Genomic DNA, 18,007 nt, shown 5'->3' with positions numbered 1-18,007 from the left:
AAGGAACGAGTAACGTCAGTAACGAGTTACCAATTTTTGTAACTGATTCCGTTACTATTACCATATTTTAAAAAGTAACTGAATCGTTACTTCGTTACCAAAAAAAGTAACCGTTACCAAGTAACGAGTTACTTGTAACGAGTTAGGCACAACTCTGGAGCTGGGCACTGTGCCGTGCGAAGTTGGAAGTCCTCAAGTACCTCGATAACAAACGCGTAGACTTGCCCATGTTGGACGACTACCCATCAGTTAAGAGTGTTTTCTTAAAGTTCAACACTAATTTATGTTCGTCCGCGCCGGTTTAACGATTGTTTTCGTTTGCGAACGTGCGACTCAGACCAAACAGACGATCGTTAGAAGATGGCGTATTTGAAAAGATGTTTCTTCTTAAGTGCAATCAACTGAAATAAACATGCGTATAGACGGGACCGGTGGCTTCAGAAATATGTCTGGGATTCCTTTTATAATAACTGTCTGCCACGGCACAAAAGTATTACTAGTATTACTGAGTAATACAGGGAAGTAATAGTATTATGTATTATAATACTTGAAAATAAAATGTATTATGTATTAGTATTATAATACCATTTTTAGCAAGTATTATGTATTTGTATTATAATACAAATTTTGAGTATTCCTGCCCAGCCCTATACAGACCATGCTCCATAGGCTCCGCACTGGGTTCACCAACTCTCAGCTATTCAAGATTGGTGCTAGGGGTGACGCCTGCTGTGTCCACTGTCAACAACCCGAAACAATCGAACACATCCTGCGAGACTGCCGAGCATACCATTCTGCGCGCGAAGCCCATCTCCCTCGCTCCACCTCGGGAACGCTATAGCGGACATCCTCTACCCTGGTGGTTCTTCTGCCGAACGTTCCGCCAAAGCAAGAAACCTCATTCTCTTTCTGCAGAAGGCAGGCCTTGCTCAACGACCCTTTGCTCTCCCCGACGAACTCGTGCACCCTCACCGCATCCCCATCCTTCATCCTCCTCTATCCCCCATCCTTTCTTTCTGTTTTGTGTTCTATTTTTTTCTTTTGTTATAATCGTGACGACGCCCACTTCTGTGCGGCCAACAACGGCGAGCCTATCCTGCCATTACCCCCCCCCCCCCACCCCACCCCCTTGTGACAATTACGAGCTCGCGCGACCGAAAGGTTAGCGTGCTGGCCGTATCCCATCCAGGCAGCTCCGAATCCCGGTGCTGGCAGTGCCGTCCGGGTTTTTTCAGGGCATTCCTCAGACAGACGGAGCTGCCAGACACATGCCGACATGGTTCCCTTCGAAGTAGGCCCATGACGCATATTCCCTCAGAGCGTTGGTCGTGACGTTGCCAACCTTAGTGAGGCTGACAACGGCAAACTCTTTCAGCAGCAACAAACTGAATAAGTGTCACAAAAAGCCGCACACCCTGTGGTTTCCACAAATGGAGTGATAACGGTATATTATTCTATACAATGGTTGTCCTTCGGCGTGCTACATGGTGAAGTTTTATTTGAACAGTGCAAAATCCGGTCGAGCTAAATCCTCAAAAAATATTCAAAATTTGAGTAAATTTACGCGTAAGGTGAGTCAGCCTATTTTTGTGGCGACATGCTGCCAGACTTGTACACGTTACTTGAAAAAGAAAATTGACTGCCTTTACTAGTACTCTGATTGCAGAAGTAAATTTTTACCGTTACAAATTACGTGGTAGAGGAAATATGTCGGAAGGATACTTACAGACGATCGTGATACTTTGTTGCGTCTCATTAATGCTTCACCATCACTATTCGTGTCAAGTTCCCTTTTAACACCATGCTTTGCTCTGGTCCCTTGGGGACTTTCATTGTTTCTACCTTTTCTCCTTTCATTTTTAAATTTGTTTTGCAGTCTTGTCACCCATGAGTCCTGAAGGAAAGAGAATTAATTAGAGGACACATAAACGCCATCACGTTATGCCAAAACACATGTTTACAGAAGCAACTCACGTAACCAGTCCTACTGGCGTCACGCAAATAGCCATACTTTTCCACAAGTGTGCTGGCAGCCTTTGAATAAAACTTCTTAGTAGGACGTCTGCAAGAAATGATACTGTAACCTCAAGAGAGAGACCACATACACTGTGCAGCGTATCATTGACTGGTAGATTTCCTCCACAATTTTCTTGTGCACTGATGAAGTCACTGCTGGTCCTCCGATCTTAAGGTTCATAGGCTCCTCATACGTTCATAAGGTTCCCCATAAGGTTCATACGCTCATAGGCTAGGCTCCGATATTAAGGTAAGTAGTGCTACGGGTGGTCGGTGTTGTTCGCTTCTTGAGTTACACCCTGTGGAATCCTCAGCACCAAAGGTAACAGAAGGACCTCAAGCTCTGAGGCACCTCCAGGACCTCAGGCTCTGAGGTAGCCTCAAGACCTCAAGCTCTGAAGCAACCTCAAAACCTCAGATATCCCGTAATACCTCAAGACCTTAAACTCTAAGGTAGTTCCAGGAATTATTTTCAATATAGGGTTGTCACCTCGGGACAGGGTGAGAGACCACTCACAGTGTACAGCGTTTCATTGCCTGGCAGATTTCCTCCACAATTTTCACGCGCAATTTCTTGTGCACTGATGGAGTCACTGCTGGTCCTCCGATCTTCAAGCTGGCAAATTCTGGCATTTCATAACCTCTACCATCTCTGTCCTCAGTGTGGCTGAAAAAGCATGGCGACGTTAGCACATCGTACGCCAATCTACATTACCGAAAATTCAAATGACATGTAGGCAGGCGGTATAGCTTCTCGCAGACAGGTATGAGCTGGGTGTAGGACAAAATGTCCCTGGACAAAATGTCCCCGGACGAAATGTCCCCGGACAAAATGTCCCCGGACGAAACGTCCCCGGACAAAATGTCCCCCGAAAAGGCCCCGGACAAAATGTCCCCAGCTGCCGTCACTCAGCCGTCTGCCAGTCCTCAACTGCGTTCTTGTTCGGCGGATTAAAAAATCAAATTATTCAGATTTTTTTCATTTAAATATGATGAATATTGATTAAATCACTGAGTTGATTTCTGTCTTCTAAGACAGATCTTCACCTCATGGCTTCCGTGTGCCACCTCGTAGTAGCGAAATCACTTTTTGAGCACATACAAAGAAGGGCGTCTAGACTTCTAACAGTGCGGCTAACAGTTACTAGCTAATGCAAATGGAGATCTATTTGAAAACTATATATTATGAATTACACCGAATAGTAATAGGAAAAAGAAATAACTGGAAAAGTTCTACGCTCGTGGAATGACCACCCGCCATGTGTAACCAAATTGTTTGCCAGTGTGCCGGAGAGCCACTGAAGGGGTCACGTGACGCTGTTTGCGCTAAAAGTCACTGAAGTATATATTTCAGGCAGTGGTTCATTTCCAGGCTCAGTCTCATCTTCCCCAGCGTCTCCAGTTTTAATTTACTATTCGAATTCAAACATAACATAAGGGAGGTGATTTAAATCTTGATTAATATTCATTACTTAAATCGCGATAAAAATCAGTGATTTAAATCTGGCTGATTTAAATCAATCAACCCTGCACATGATAGCATGAAAAACATTTGTCACATTTGAGGTACCAACGGCTGTGCAACCGGACGGCATCTGGGGACATTTTGTCCGGGGACATTTTCGGGGACGTTTGGTCCGGGGACATTTCGTCCGGGGACCATTTGTCCGGGGACATTTCGTCCGGGGACGTTTTGTCCGGGGACATTTTGTCCGGATCCCGTATGAGCTACTTGCCTCTCTGGCAGGATGGATGAATGAATGCTTTCACTTGGCTGTGATACGACTGGGCTCGGCTGGGATGCGTAAAGAAGTGGAATAAAAATGTCAGAAATGTAACACTATATAATGAGTAAGTCATTTGGAAATAGAAGGAACATTGACAGAACAACAACAACAACAACAACAACAACAGTTATATTCTGATGATGACCTGGAGAGGTTGTCCACTCAGTGGCACGGTACCCCATAGCTAGGGGGCCTCTTATGAGTTATATGACTAAGAAGAACACACCATATATGAGTGGTGACAATGATGAGTGATGACAATGATGAGCGAAGCGGCGATGGCGACCCTGATCGTGATCGTGATATATGATGTGACGGCGCCCTGGAGTGGGCCGCTGTGTCCCAAGGGCCGAGGATGCTCGACAAGTTGAATGGGCGGCAGCCAAGGATGCACTGTAAACTGAAAAACACCCTTATGGGTGTATATGGCTTTTCCTATAACTCACACCACTTTTTACACCGTATGGTCGGGAACACCCCTTTTAAGGGGGGGGGGTGTTCTGTGTAGAACACTCTTTGAAAGGGTGCTTTTTCTTGAAAATGATTGTTCAACACCCTCCTAAAAAGGTGTATAAAGGGTGCAAAAGACGGCGTTTTCAAGGGAAAGCACCTTTTCAAAAGGTGTCTACACAGAATACACCCTCTAGTGTTCCAGACCACACGGTGTAAAAAGTGGTGAGTTATAAGACAAGCCTTTTACACCCATACGGATGTTTTTCAATTTACACTGTGGCAAGCTGCGACTGCAGTGCATGCCTCTCGTTGTTATATATGTCCGACAGCGGAGGAGTACGTGCAACAGTGACAGGAGCACACTAAAGACGCTCCCTTGAAACGATGTAAACGGCGCGCCATGCATGTCCGGTCTTAGGACAAAGAAAACAAGGTCAGTCCCCATCAGTGTATAGCATTTCGTTCACTCGGTCCCGGACGCAACCTCCTATGGCTCCTAACCATCTGAGGTTTTGTATGTTTGTCCTTTCTTCTGTGTTCCAGCCTCAGAACATCAACTTGCATCGTGCTCCTATTTTCGTTTAGTTGAAACCTCGCACCGAGATGGCCAATATCTCCACGCGACAAAAGGAATTGCTGCTCATTATTCACCACAAATTTGGCGCATGGCTACTAACCATAAAAAAAAGGATATAATTATCGCGCGACTCACTTCAGATAACACACACGTTTGTTGATTGTCGTCGTCGCCCGCCAGGTCTACTTCCCTCGTTAAGACTTCCTCGGAGAACTGTTGAAAAGAAAAAGACATAACAAATACATTTAGAGCTTTTCTGACACAGAACAGTATTTTTCCTTTTCTGTGACCTCATCAGAATCATTAAGAAACTGACTCGAAATATACAGGGTGTCCCAGAAAACATGATATTGAATTATAAAAAAGAACTACACCACCTAGAGTCATGCAGTCAATGGCATTTGTTCTTGCTGGGTTTTTGCCACCTCCTGATGTGAATGTCGTGTAACGTAAGTTTAATTATGTAAACTTTTGCGAGTTTAAGTCGGAAATTTGCCTAGTACAGGTCACTTTTTTACCCCACCAATGTGAAGACCGTGTCTAATTTACTCAAATTGATAATTGACAGCGATATTCAGGAGCTAAACGATTGAAAAAAAAAAAAAAAAGAAACTGAACATCATGCTTTACTCAGGTCGCACAGAATAGCGCACGATGAATTTTACAGCTCAATCTTTGTCAGTCCGAGAAAAGGAGGTTGGAAAGCCAGCCCACCCCGGCATCGCAGAAAGAGATAACACGGGTATGGCTTATCATGTCCGACTTTCGCTGGGATAATGCCTTCCCTCTCCCAATTTTAGGAACTGCTACTTTTCTACTATCACTCTGTGGGCTGGCTTCGGAACTTCCTTTCGTCGGACTGCGAGCGATTGCGCTCAAAAAGTCATTGCGCGTTATGGTGATGATATTGATATGATATATGATGATATTCGCCTATTTTTTCCGGTGGGATAGTGCGTGAACAGTGAATTTGAGTGAATTGGGCACGCTCTTCATATTCGTGGGGTGAAAAAGTGACCTTTACTTGGCAAATTTCCGAGTTCAGTTCCCTAATATTTACATAATTGAACTTGGGATACATGACATTAACTTTAGATGGTGGCAAAAACCTAATAAGAACAAATGTCGTTGACCGCATGATTCTAGGTGGCTCAGTTTTTTTATTATTATAATTCAAGCGTATACGAAGAGGGGAGTCAAGTCCTGTAGATCACATAAACAAAATATAGAAACCGACACTGAAGATTTTTGTTTAAGTTTAATTTGTACAAGCTTTGGCGTGGAGGTCCACGCTTCCTCAGGTACAAAGTGAAGTGGTGACACACATAAGTATATATAGTATAGACATATACACGACTAAACATACTGCTGTACAAAGAAAGGTAAGGGGAAGGAGATATGGTGCCACATGTCTGTGTACAATGAATAGCTGGGCAGACGGATAAGTGACCTCTAACCGTTTAAGAACAGTAAAAGGTGTTATTGTGAACAAAAAGGCTCGCCAACCCAGTTTCGCGGAAGGGGGGGTCAGGAGTATGGGAAACGAGTGGCCCAGAATGGACAAAGGGGAAGGTTACGGATTATCTAACAGAGTGCCAGAAGATGACTGAAGCGAAGATTCAAGGATTGTGTTGGCGAGCCTTTTTGTTCACGATAACACCTTTTACTGTTCTTAAACGGATAGAGGTCACTTATCCGTCTGCCCAGCTATTCATTGTACACAGACATGTGGCACCATATCTCCTTCCCCTTCCCTTTCTTTGTACAGCAGTATGTTTAGTCGTGTATATGTCTATACTATATATACTTATGTGTGTCACCACTTCACTTTGTACCTGAGGAAGCGTGGACCTCCACGCGAAAGCTTGTACAAATTAAACTTAAACAAAAATCTTCAGTGTCGGTTTCTATATTTTGTTTATTATAATTCAATGACACGTTTTCTGGGACACCCTGTATAGATAAACCTCGTGGAAAGGCGAAAAATACGTTCCTGTATTTAACCTTGAGTCACATCTTCAGGCGGAAGAGAGCGGGAACTCAACAGTGAGATTACATAAGACACAAAGTGAGAGAACAAAGATCAAGTCGTACAGCCATCCAAAGTGCTGTATATGAAAGAAAAGAAAAGAAAACCGATGGGAGGGGGATGCCGAAATAGCTTGCCGTTGTTTGTGGCACACGAGTTGGTATCGTCGCGTCTATAGTCACGTCTATATAAAAGAAATAAACAAAAAAAAAAGGCAGGAAAGGAGAAGAATGAGACTGAAGTTCACTGTGGATGAGGGGTGGACTAGAGCGGTATATTTGCACGAGGCCTATTTCCTGGAGAAAACGAACGAAGTTAATTGCGAGTTTTGGTAGTTCGTTCTGCATAAGAACTTTCGGGGAATAGGATGTCCGTCACTATGACAGACCTGGAGAGTGCAAGGTGGGTTTCCCGCATAGTGTGGTATGCGCTGCATTCTGTCAGGATATGTTCAATGGTTTCCGGGTGATGGCGGAAAGCGCAGCTAGCATCCTCCAGCCGATCTTGAACAGTTGCGAGTTCGTGAACGAAGATCCGGTGCATAGCCCACGAAGCATTGTTCGTATGATTCGGGAAAGGTTTTCGTTCGGGGTCCATCGAGCGGCAGAGATTCGTATGGTCACGGCCCCGCTGGAAGTCCTTCGCTACAGGAAGACGTGTCGACAGTGCCTTCGCCTTCCTGCTCACCATCTTCAACACCCGCTATAGTTACGAAGTTTCGGAGACGCAAGTACTGCAGCGTACATTCATGTGTCTCTCAACTGTACATATACCCTGTATTCCAGGATGACACAGTTCAACTTATGCCTATCAGGCACTTCATGTGCCTATCGGATTCAGCCGGAACGGGTAAGGATGGGCTGCAGCTAAGGTGAGCTAAGGAAGCTAGCTGGTCCGCTCTTTCGTTACCTCTGATGCCGACATAAGACCGGATCTATTGGAGGGTAAGATCTCCTTCGATTAGCTTATGCTGGGACACGACCTCCTTACACAGCGGGCTAGGATGCTACCGCACATGGGGTTCATCACGACACAAAGAGCACTTCTCGGGTTCGCAAGTAGAGCGACTTAGCTATTCCTCTCACTTGGACCGCAGCAAATGCGTCGAGATGTGCGAGGAGTTCGGCAGTCGAAGATATGGGGTAGCGAGCTGATTTCCCTTGCCAGGCCGCGTTCATTGATGGAATGCAATACGCACTGGTAGGGCTTCTGGCACGGTCGTCAATGGCGCCTCTCGTTGATATAGGTCCGACAGCTGAGGAGTATGTGCAACAGTGACAGGAGAACACTAGACGCTCCCTTGAAACGTTGTAAACGGCGCACCAAAACAAGCTCAGCCACCATCAGTGTATAGCATTTCGTTCACTCGGTCCCGGACGCAACCTCCTATGGCTCCTAACCATCTGAGGTTTTCTATGTTTGTCCTTTCTTCTGTGTTCCAGCCTCAGAACATCAACTTCCATCGTGCTCCTATTTGCGTTTATAGTTGAAACCTCGCACCGAGACGGTCAATATCTCCACGCGACAAAAGGAATTGCTGCTCATTATTCACCACAAATTTGGCGCATGGCTACTAACCATAAAAAAAGGGATATAAATCGCACGCTACTCACTTCAGATAACACACGCGTTTGTTGATTGTCGTCGTCGTCCTCCTTCTGTAGTTCCCTCATTAAATCTTCCTCGGAGAACTGTTGAAAAGAAAAAGACATAACAAATACATTTAGAGCTTTTCTGACACAGAACAGTATTTTTTCTTTTTTGTGACTTCATCAGAATCATTAAGAAACTGACTCGTCATATACAGGGTGTCCCAGAAAACGTGTCATTGAATTATAATAAAAAACTACACCACCTCGAGTCATGCGGTCAATGGCATTTGTTCTTGCTGGGTTTTTGCCACCTCCTGATGTGAATGTCGTGTAACGTAAGTCTAATTACGTAAATTTTTGCGAGCTTAAGTCGGAAATTTGCCTAGTAAAGTCACTTTTAAGTTCACTTTTAGGTCACTTAGTAGGTCACTTTTTTACCCCACCAATGTGAAGAGCGTGTCTAATTTACTCAAATTGATAACTGGCAGCGATATTCAGGAGCTAAACGATTGAAAAAAAAAAATATAGCTGAACATCATGCTCTACTCAGGTCGCACAGAATAGCGCACGATGAATTTTGCAGCGCAATCTTTGTCAGTCCGACAAAAGGAGGCATGGAAAGCCAGCCCACGCCAGCATCACAGAAAGAGATAACACAGGTACGTCCAGATAACAAGAGATAACACAGGACTTATCACGTCCGACTTTCGGTGGGATAATGCCTTCCCTCTCGAATTTTAGGAACTGTTAGTTTTTCGACTATCGCTGTGGGCTGGCTTCGGAACCTCCGTTCGTCGGACTGCAAGCGATTGCGCTCAAAAAGTCATCGCGCGTTATGGTCCGGTGCTCCGAAAAGCATTGCTTTTTTTTCCGGTGGGATAGCGCATGAATAGCACTGTCAATTATCATGAATTTGAGTGAATTGGGCACGCTCTTCATATTCGTGGGGTGAAAAAGTGACCTTTACTTGGCAAATTTCGGAGTTCAGTTCCCTAATATTTACATAATTAAACTTGGTGTACATGACATTAACTTTAGATGGTGGCAAAAACCTAATAAGAACAAATGTCGTTGACCGCATGATTCTAGGTGGCTCAGTTTTTTTTAAATTATAATTCAATGACACGTTTTCTGGGACACCCTGTATAGATAAACCTCGTGGAGAGGCGAAAAAAAAACGTTCCTGTATTTAACCTTGAGTTACATGTTCAGACGGAAGAGAGCGGGAACTCAACAGTGAGATTACATAAGACACAAAGTGAGAGAACAAAGATCAAGTCGTACAGCCATCCAAAGTGCTGTATATGAAAGAAAAGAAAAGAAAACCGATGGGAGGGGGATGCCGAAATAGCTTGCCGTTGTTTGTGGCACACGAGTTGGTATCGTCGCGACTATAGTCACGTCTATATAAAGAGAGAGAGAGAGAAAAAAAAGGCAGGAAAGGAGAAGAATGAGACTGAAGTTCACTGTGGGGGGGGGGGGATGAGAGGTGCACTACAGGGGTATATTTGCACGAGGCCTGTTACCTGGAGAAAACGAACGAAGTTAATTGCGAGTTTTGGTAGTTCGTTCTGCATAAGAACTTTCGGGGAATAGGATGTCCGTCACTATGACAGACCTGGAGTGTGCAAGGTGGGTTTCCCGCTTAGTGTGGTATCGCGCTGCGTTCTGTCAGGATATGTTCAATGGTTTCAGGGTGATGGCGGAAACCGCAGCTAGCATCCTCTAGCCGAGCTTGAACAGTTGCGAGTTCGTGAACGCAGATCTGGTGCATAGCCCACGAAGCATTGTTTTTATGACTCGGGGAAGGTCTTCGTTCGGGGTCCATCGAGCGGCAGAGATTCGTATGGTCACTGCTGAGGCGAAGGAAGTCCTTCGCTACAGGAGGACGTGTCGACCGTGCCTCCGCCTTCCTGCTCACCATCTTCAACACCCGCTAGTTATGAAGCTCCGGAGACGCAAGTACCGCGGCGTACATTCATGTGTCTCTCAACTGTACATATATCCTGTATTCCAGGATGCCACACTTCAACTTGTGCCTATCGGTGTCGGCCGGAACTGTTAAGGATTGGCTGCAGCTAAGGTGAGCTAAAGATAGTAGCTGGTCCGCTCTTTCGTTACCTTTGATGCCGACATAAGACGGGATCCATTGGAGGGTAAGATCTCCTCCGATTAGCTTATGCTTGGACACGACCTTCTTACACAGCGGGCTAGGATGCTACCACACGCATGGGGTTCATCACGACACAGAGGGCACTTCTCGGGTCCGTAAGTAGAACGGCTTAGCTATTCCTCTCACCTGGACCGCAGCAGATGCGTCAAGATGTGCGAGGAGTTCGGCAGTCGTAGAAGATATGGGGTATCGAGCTGATTTCCCTTTCCAGGCCGCGTTCATTGATGGAATGCAATACGCACTGGTAGGGGTTCTGGCACGGTCGTCAATGGAGCCAGTTCCATGCCGGAGTGCTCCATGCCGGATATCAGGTTTTCTGCTACCATTCTGGCCACCAGGGGGCTGGACTCACTCTTTTTCTCTAGACCTTGGATGTGAAGCGTTGTGGCGAGCACGAATTCGCTTCATGGCGGTGTAGATAGACTGGTTGGGAATCGTGGTATAGGGCACCACTGTTGACCAGAGAGCTAGTGGCGAACATACAAGCCAGGCACCCAAGGGATGTCTGTGTCCGCTGTTCGGGCTGGATGAAGATGAAATGCTTGCTGATACATATTGCCGCGTTATTCAAAGCGGAGCCCATTGAGATCCGAATTGACAGTGACGCGCTTTTCCTTAGCTTCCAGATACGTTTGGGCGACGCTAGAAAAGGTATGTACATATATCCAGCACAGTTCTTATTCCAGCGCGACGAAGGCGCTCAAGAGCCTGCCATTGTGTATATAGGCACAAGGTCTACGTGCGGCGTCACGTAGATGATGCCTGATGAAATGAGGGCCCTGCGCGCTCTGAGCAATGATCGCGCATTGCTGCCCCATGATATAAAGCTGATTCGTTAAGCGTACGTTTAAGCGTCTGCTTTCCTTCGCAGGTCAGACATATGTCGGCACAGTTCCCTTAGAAGTCGGCCCAGGACGCACATTCCCCCAGGGCGTGAGTCGTGACGTTGCCCACATACGTGAGGCCGACAACGGCAAGCCCTATCACCACCACCACCACCACCACCACCACCACCACCTTCCTTCGCAGGTGGTCTGGTTCACTTGCTTAGACCAGCGTCATACGCTCTTGATGGTCACATCAAGATATTTACAAGACGCGCGTCTTTGGATGAGAGGATCAAGGCTGGGACTACGAAAACCTTTGTCCACGTACTTCTCACGAGGAATGCAAACCATGCATTGTGGCTTTTCTGGCGACGCTTCCAGCCCTCTCGTGAGCAGTGCCACATTAAGTTCGTTCAAGACAATATCAGTTGTGTCACGAATTTCCTGCTTGTTTATTCCCACGATGCGGAGACAGGTACGGTTCGCGTAGATGGTTATATGAAGGGCGAATTGTGTAGGGTGGATCCGTCGGTCGATCACAGCAGTGATTAGGTTGAGTAGTGTAGGACTGTAGGTAGAACACTGCTTTGTGGGAACCCTCTTTCAAACTTCTTCTTGGAACCACCCGCGGGCGGACACGTCAAAGGTTCTGCCAAATAAAACTTCAGAAATGTACCTCAGCAGGTGGCCAGTGATACGAGCTTCTTTGCGCGCAGCTAGACATGCCGTGTCCGTTACTATGTCATATGACCTCTTCACACCAAGGAAAACAGCGAGACCGAGCTCAGCGTACTCTCTCGCTTGCTTCAGGCGAGTAACTGCGTCAGATGCATCCCATCCTTTCTGAAATCCTGTAATGTGGTCTGGGAAGCAGCTGCCTCGCTCCAGTACCCAAGCCAACGTTTGTGGACGATAAGCTCCAATAGATTTCCAAAGCATGGCGTTAGATCAGTGGGACAGTATGAGGACAGTTGTCTTGGTGGTCTCCCAACCTTTTGAATAGGCATCACTCTAGTCTGTTTCCAGTCAGGTGGTATGCATCCAGAGGACGAGACTTTGTCAAATGGCTGGAGGAGAGCGTCAAGCTGGTCATCTGCTCTTCAGGGCATTATTGGCGGTACCGCCTGGGCCGTAGTGTACGAAATTAGACACAATTATTAATTTTCGAATGGCTTTTTCTTCCGTAGCGCTTTGAGGCTGTATTCAATAGCAAGTTTGTTTGTATAAGCATGTAACACGATCATGATCAGATAGACTAAAGTGTTCACGGTGGTGCCCTCACTACGTGTCAGGGAATCTACCTACAGGACAGGAAACGCGTGCATCAGCAACCAATAGCAACTGTGGTGATATACACAGTGATTCAGAATTTAATCATTTGTTAGCGTTGAGTCATTCAAATTCATGGCACTTACACTTGTCAGCCATTTCGATGAGTTGGCACGCTGCATCCCTTCGTAGACCTCGTCATCATCTAGGTTTTGAATCACGTCGACCAGGACATCACCTAAGTTTGCAGGCGAAGCGGGTGCCTCCTCTGTTGCAGGGACCCGCTCAACGATCCTCTTGGGTTCAGTGATCCCCTCATTATCCTCTGGTTTGTCCTTTGTCTGTTCACGTGCTGTAAATTATTAGGGAGCCTTAATAAGTTTATTGCTTGTTTCTAAACAAAAAAAGGAGAAACTGAAGTCACCTCCGGTCGTGTTCTGCTACTCCTAATATAAATTCTCTCTCTCACCCCCCAGAACAACAACAGCGACAAAAAGGAAAAACTAAAAATAAACGTCGTCACTACTTCTCAATTACTCTGGGAACACGTTCGATATTCACTATTCAGATGTTCACTATTCAGAAGTACACTATTCGCATGTTTACTAGAGGTCCATTGTTCACAATTATCTCAAGACCATGCTCATAGAAGCAGGGACTGAAACCAGGACGGTAGCGAATACCGCTTGGAAACCATTTTTCGACTATTCTCTAGAGATCTGGCCTAGGATTTTCCCTCTCCCTCGCGCGCCAATGGGAGGACGCGTGGGCGGACGCAGGGACTTGTCATTAATTTATTTGTTGTTGTTGTTGATTCGATATTTGTATCTCTTTAGTCTGGTTTAGTCTCTAGTCTTTATCTGATTGGTGGACTAGTATGTCCTTCTGTTAAAGTAGATCTCGTTCTCATATGTTTTTCATTCATAAATTATGTAGACAAAATGCCGTCTTATGCGCGTGGACCCATAATTGGATGGCATACGCATCATATGACATGTATTGCGTAGTATGTTGTGACCATTTAAGATACGAAGCGTTGCACGTTGCTTGTTTCCACATCTGTTTGCTCAAGCGCCGAACGCACACAGTTTTCTCGCCTTGTAGCTTTTTACAGCACGAGCGAAATGAATAAGCACGAGATAATAGGCTCCTTCGGCCAGAGCCGTGTATATGGACGTTCGCCTGAGTTTGGCAGCGCGACACTAGCGCCGCTGCCTTTCTCCCTTGAAAGTACGGGGAGGAAAAGTTTCAGAGTAGACTCAACAGGTGAAGAGTGCGATTACATGCCCTGTGCGCGATCTTCCAACTGCTTCTGTGCAATGTCTTGAAAATGTACAGACCCTGGCCCTAAAGCCCTGGCCCTAAAGGCTGGAGTCCAGCCTTTCATTCCAAGCAGTTCCGAATACGTTGGACTATATCTGCGTCTCAACTGCATAGCGTGATCCAACCTACAAAACGCTCGAACTGCACAAAGAACACCGGGGCGTTACCTGTATCATGATTCCACGTCAAGAGATCCATCGAGTCAAGAGATCCACCGATGGACCCGGTTGGATCTCTCGACTCGTCTGAGGGTTCGCCAGGCTTGGATCTTCTGACCCCTTTGTGTTACGTGGTTAACTCTAACATCGCTAAGCAGAAATTACTCGAATAAAAATACGATGAGCTAGTTTTACGTGCGGCATAAATAGAATACAAATGCAGGTGGCAAATCAACATCTCATTTTTATTGACTTAGTTACTTACTTTGTAACACATAGCGCAGTCCAAGAAAAGCCGATAGTTCTCTTATGTCATTTCTGTTAAAAACAGGTGGTTGCATTGTAAGATCGACCTGTTTGTAACACAGGATTTATACAAGTGTTGTCTTGTTTCTTTTTTTTTTTTTTTTGACAGCGTTTTGTGTTAGAGATTATTTCTACAGTTAGCGTGGGCTACGTACACTCACATAGGGTGGGCCGGCCGCTGTTTCAAACGCATTGATTATTCAAACACTTCTCGTATCACAGCAGGCTCGTAGTCGAAAAGCCAAGTCGCTGTTGTGGACAGACGTTCTACATGGCGGAACCGTCTGATCATGGACTCTCTCAGTTTACTTAAGCGAGTTTCATATACCCGAGCATCTGGTTTCTTTTTTTTTTCTTTTTCTTTTTTTATGTGTGTTTTTTTGTATCGAGTTTTCCTTTAATTTTTCCCGCCGTCCACAAAAGGACAAAGACAGAGCACACTGCGGCTGGGCCCATTATTATCGGTAACAAACTTCAGTTCTGGCATAACGTGGGGACGGCTGGACCAATGGACACAAAAGTACAAAGACAACTCTGAGTCCAGCAGTGTACCCTGCATTTTGGGATTGAGGTCAGTGAACGTGACAGGTCAATGTTGATTGGAAAGTACAGTCAGACAGTATTTTCCCGCACGGTCAGTAAAAGAATAGATTCCGGATTCCGCGCCACTACATCCAACGTGCCATTACATCCAACGTGCCGTTACATCCAAAAACGAGCCGTTACGTCCAACATGTTGTTACGTCCATTGTGCCATTACCATCCAACGAGACGTTACATCCATTTTCGGCCACTACATCCACGGGTCATTACATCCAACGTGCCTGCACATCCAACGAGTCATCACATCTGCTGTGTGCCAGACATGCGGTTTAAAAGACGATAGTCTCGGTACCCACGCCAATGGTGCATTCCACACGGAGAGGCCCACATTCGGGGCGCCCATAACATCGGGTCAGAGTGCACCTCCGCTGTCGGGATGGACTCTCACCTCGCTTGGCAGTCGGTTTCCTTCGAGCATCGGAGCCACTCGCTCGTACTCGACATGTAGCCTTATTGATCAATATTAAATGTGTTATATTGCTGTAACCCACTCGGATACACTTCAACTGGCGACGAGGATGGGATACTGGTGACACAGCGGCAGTACGCGACCACACGTCAGTCACCGCACGTCTGAAAACATCTGATCCGACGAGACTGCGTTTCCCTTTGTTCTCCGGAGCGAGGAAGCAAGATGGCTACTTTCGGAACCGCCCCAGCCTTCGACGCAGACGTGGAACCATGGAGTCACTACGTTGAAAGGTTAGAACAGTACTTCGTCGGAAACAAGATTACAGACGGGAATCAGCGGACCGGTATTTTTCTCTCGGTTGTGGGACCGAAAACCTACGGGCTACTTCGGAGTCTCCTGGCCCCGGCCAAGCCGAGCACAAAGACCTTCGTGGAACTAGTAGCAACACTCAGCAGTCACTTCGCCCCGAAGTCGTCTGAAATTGCGGAACGTTTCCGTTTCAACTCTCGCGTCCAGCACGAGAACGAAACTGTATCTACATTTATCGCTGAATTGAGAAAACTATCTGAGTTCTGCGAATTCGGAACCACTCTGGATACGATGATACGGGACAGGCTGGTATGTGGTGTCAGGGACATTGGCATACAAAAGCGATTGCTTGCTGAGCGGGAGTTGACCCTGGAGAAAGCTACTACACTTGCGTGCGCCGTAGAAATGGCAACCAAGAATGCCATGGAACTGAGTCAGCCTCCGGACAGCTCAGTGAACCGGATCATCAACCGAAAGGGTCGACAACGTCCGGTTGGTCAAGAGCCTAAAGGAACCCCACCAAGACAGGCAAGTCAGAAATTTAAGTGCATACGTTGCGGAAGAAGCGATCACGGAGCACCAGCATGTCCATTTAAGACTACTGAGTGCCACCGCTGTAAAAAGAAGGGACACCTTGCAAAGATGTGCTTGTCAGACTCACAACAACCAAGACCACGAGCACATGGTCGGACGAATGCTATTTCAACAGAAGGGGCGACCTCAGAGGCAAGCCTTAACCTGCATGGAATCAATAGTGTCGACACCCAGACAACGCCGCGTCCGTGGATCATCACCACTCGTTGGATGGACATCCCGGTCGACATGGAAGTTGACACAGGTTCGTCTGTTACGTTGATACCTGCTAGCACGTACAGGAAACATCAAGCCTCCTGGCCAACGTTATTGCCATGCCAACGCAAGTTATCGTGCTACATGGGTCAGCTACCAGCGCTAGGCGTTCTGAAAATGGAAGTCACTTACGGACACCGCACGGCAACAGCATCGCTTTACGTCGTTGACCGTGAGGGCCTAAGCCTATGTGGTCGTGATGTAATTGCAGCGCTGGATCTGCTTACCGTCAACGTGAATGTTGTTAACAGCGAAGGCAAGGTGACCAATCTGAAGCAGGAATTCAAATCCTTGTTTGAGCCAGGCATCGGTCTCATGGTAGGTCCACCTGCTCATCTACATTTGAAGCAAGGCATAACGCCCAAGTTCTGCAAAGCAAGATCTCTTCCGTACGTAATACGCGACAAAGTGTCTCCGGAACTTGATCGGCTTTGTGAAGCGGGAGTGCTCACACCGGTGACCCATTCCGAATGGGCGACACCTATTGTGCCCGTCATGAAGAAAGATGGCACAGTAAGGATATGCGGCGATTTCAAGGTTACGCTGAACGAAGTCTGTGATGTGGAACAAACTGAGGAAGAACTCGCAAATTCAGAAGCGGTATGTTCTATCCAAATCCTAGAGGAGGGGCCACTGTCAGCAAAGCAGCTAGCCGACTTGACAGGTCAAGATGCTACCTTGTCAGCACTCAGGGATGCCATACAGCGGGGATGGCCACATCAGCTGCAAGACAAGGCATTGCAACCGTATTGGTCTCGAAGAGATGAGCTCTCGACGGACCACGGTCTGATTATGTGGGGAAGGAGGATAATCATCCCAGCAAAAGCATGTCATGCGATGCTACTGGAACTCCACTCTACACACTCTGGAATGGTAACAATGAAAGCAGTAGCAAGATCACTATTCTGGTGGCCCGGAATAGATGGGGACATCGAAAACACGGCACGGCACTGCTTGGAACGTCAACAGGCCCAGCCAATGCCACCAGCAAAGGAACCTCTGTCCTGGCCATCGACAACTATAAGATGGTCACGCGTGCATATTGATTATACCGGGCCAGTCGAGGGAATGATGCTACTCATCGTAGTGGACAGCTTCTCATGTTGGATTGAAGCAATTCCGGTTAAGAATGCTTCGTCTGAGCAAACTGTGAAGGAACTTCGCAATGTATTCGCACGTTTTGGAATTCCACACTGCGTAGTGTCAGACAATGGCACGCCATTCACAGGAAAAGCATTACAGGATTTTGTGAAAGCTAATGGGATACGACATATTCCTACAGCCTCATACCACCCGCAGTCAAACGGACTAGCAGAAAGGGCGG

At 46.6% G+C, this 18,007-nt stretch overlaps 1 protein-coding gene across 1 annotated transcript; it reads right to left on the bottom strand.

Moving 5' to 3' along the window:
• Positions 1-2,529: 2,529 nt before the first annotated feature.
• LOC135369721 (uncharacterized) lies at positions 2,530-14,545 on the bottom strand. The gene is made up of 5 exons (XM_064603233.1): positions 14,470-14,545; positions 12,870-13,075; positions 8,476-8,553; positions 4,985-5,046; positions 2,530-2,683 (listed from the first exon to the last, which is right to left on the bottom strand). Exons 1-5 carry the CDS (start codon positions 14,543-14,545, stop codon positions 2,530-2,532), a joined length of 576 nt encoding a protein of 191 aa, XP_064459303.1.
• Positions 14,546-18,007: the final 3,462 nt, after the last annotated feature.

Source organism: Ornithodoros turicata, chromosome 10, assembly GCF_037126465.1.
Source record: "Ornithodoros turicata isolate Travis chromosome 10, ASM3712646v1, whole genome shotgun sequence".
Classification (NCBI taxonomy): Eukaryota; Metazoa; Arthropoda; class Arachnida; order Ixodida; family Argasidae; genus Ornithodoros; species Ornithodoros turicata.
The sequence above is the reverse complement of the archived record's forward strand: the minus strand, read 5'-3'. Positions and strand labels throughout refer to the sequence as shown.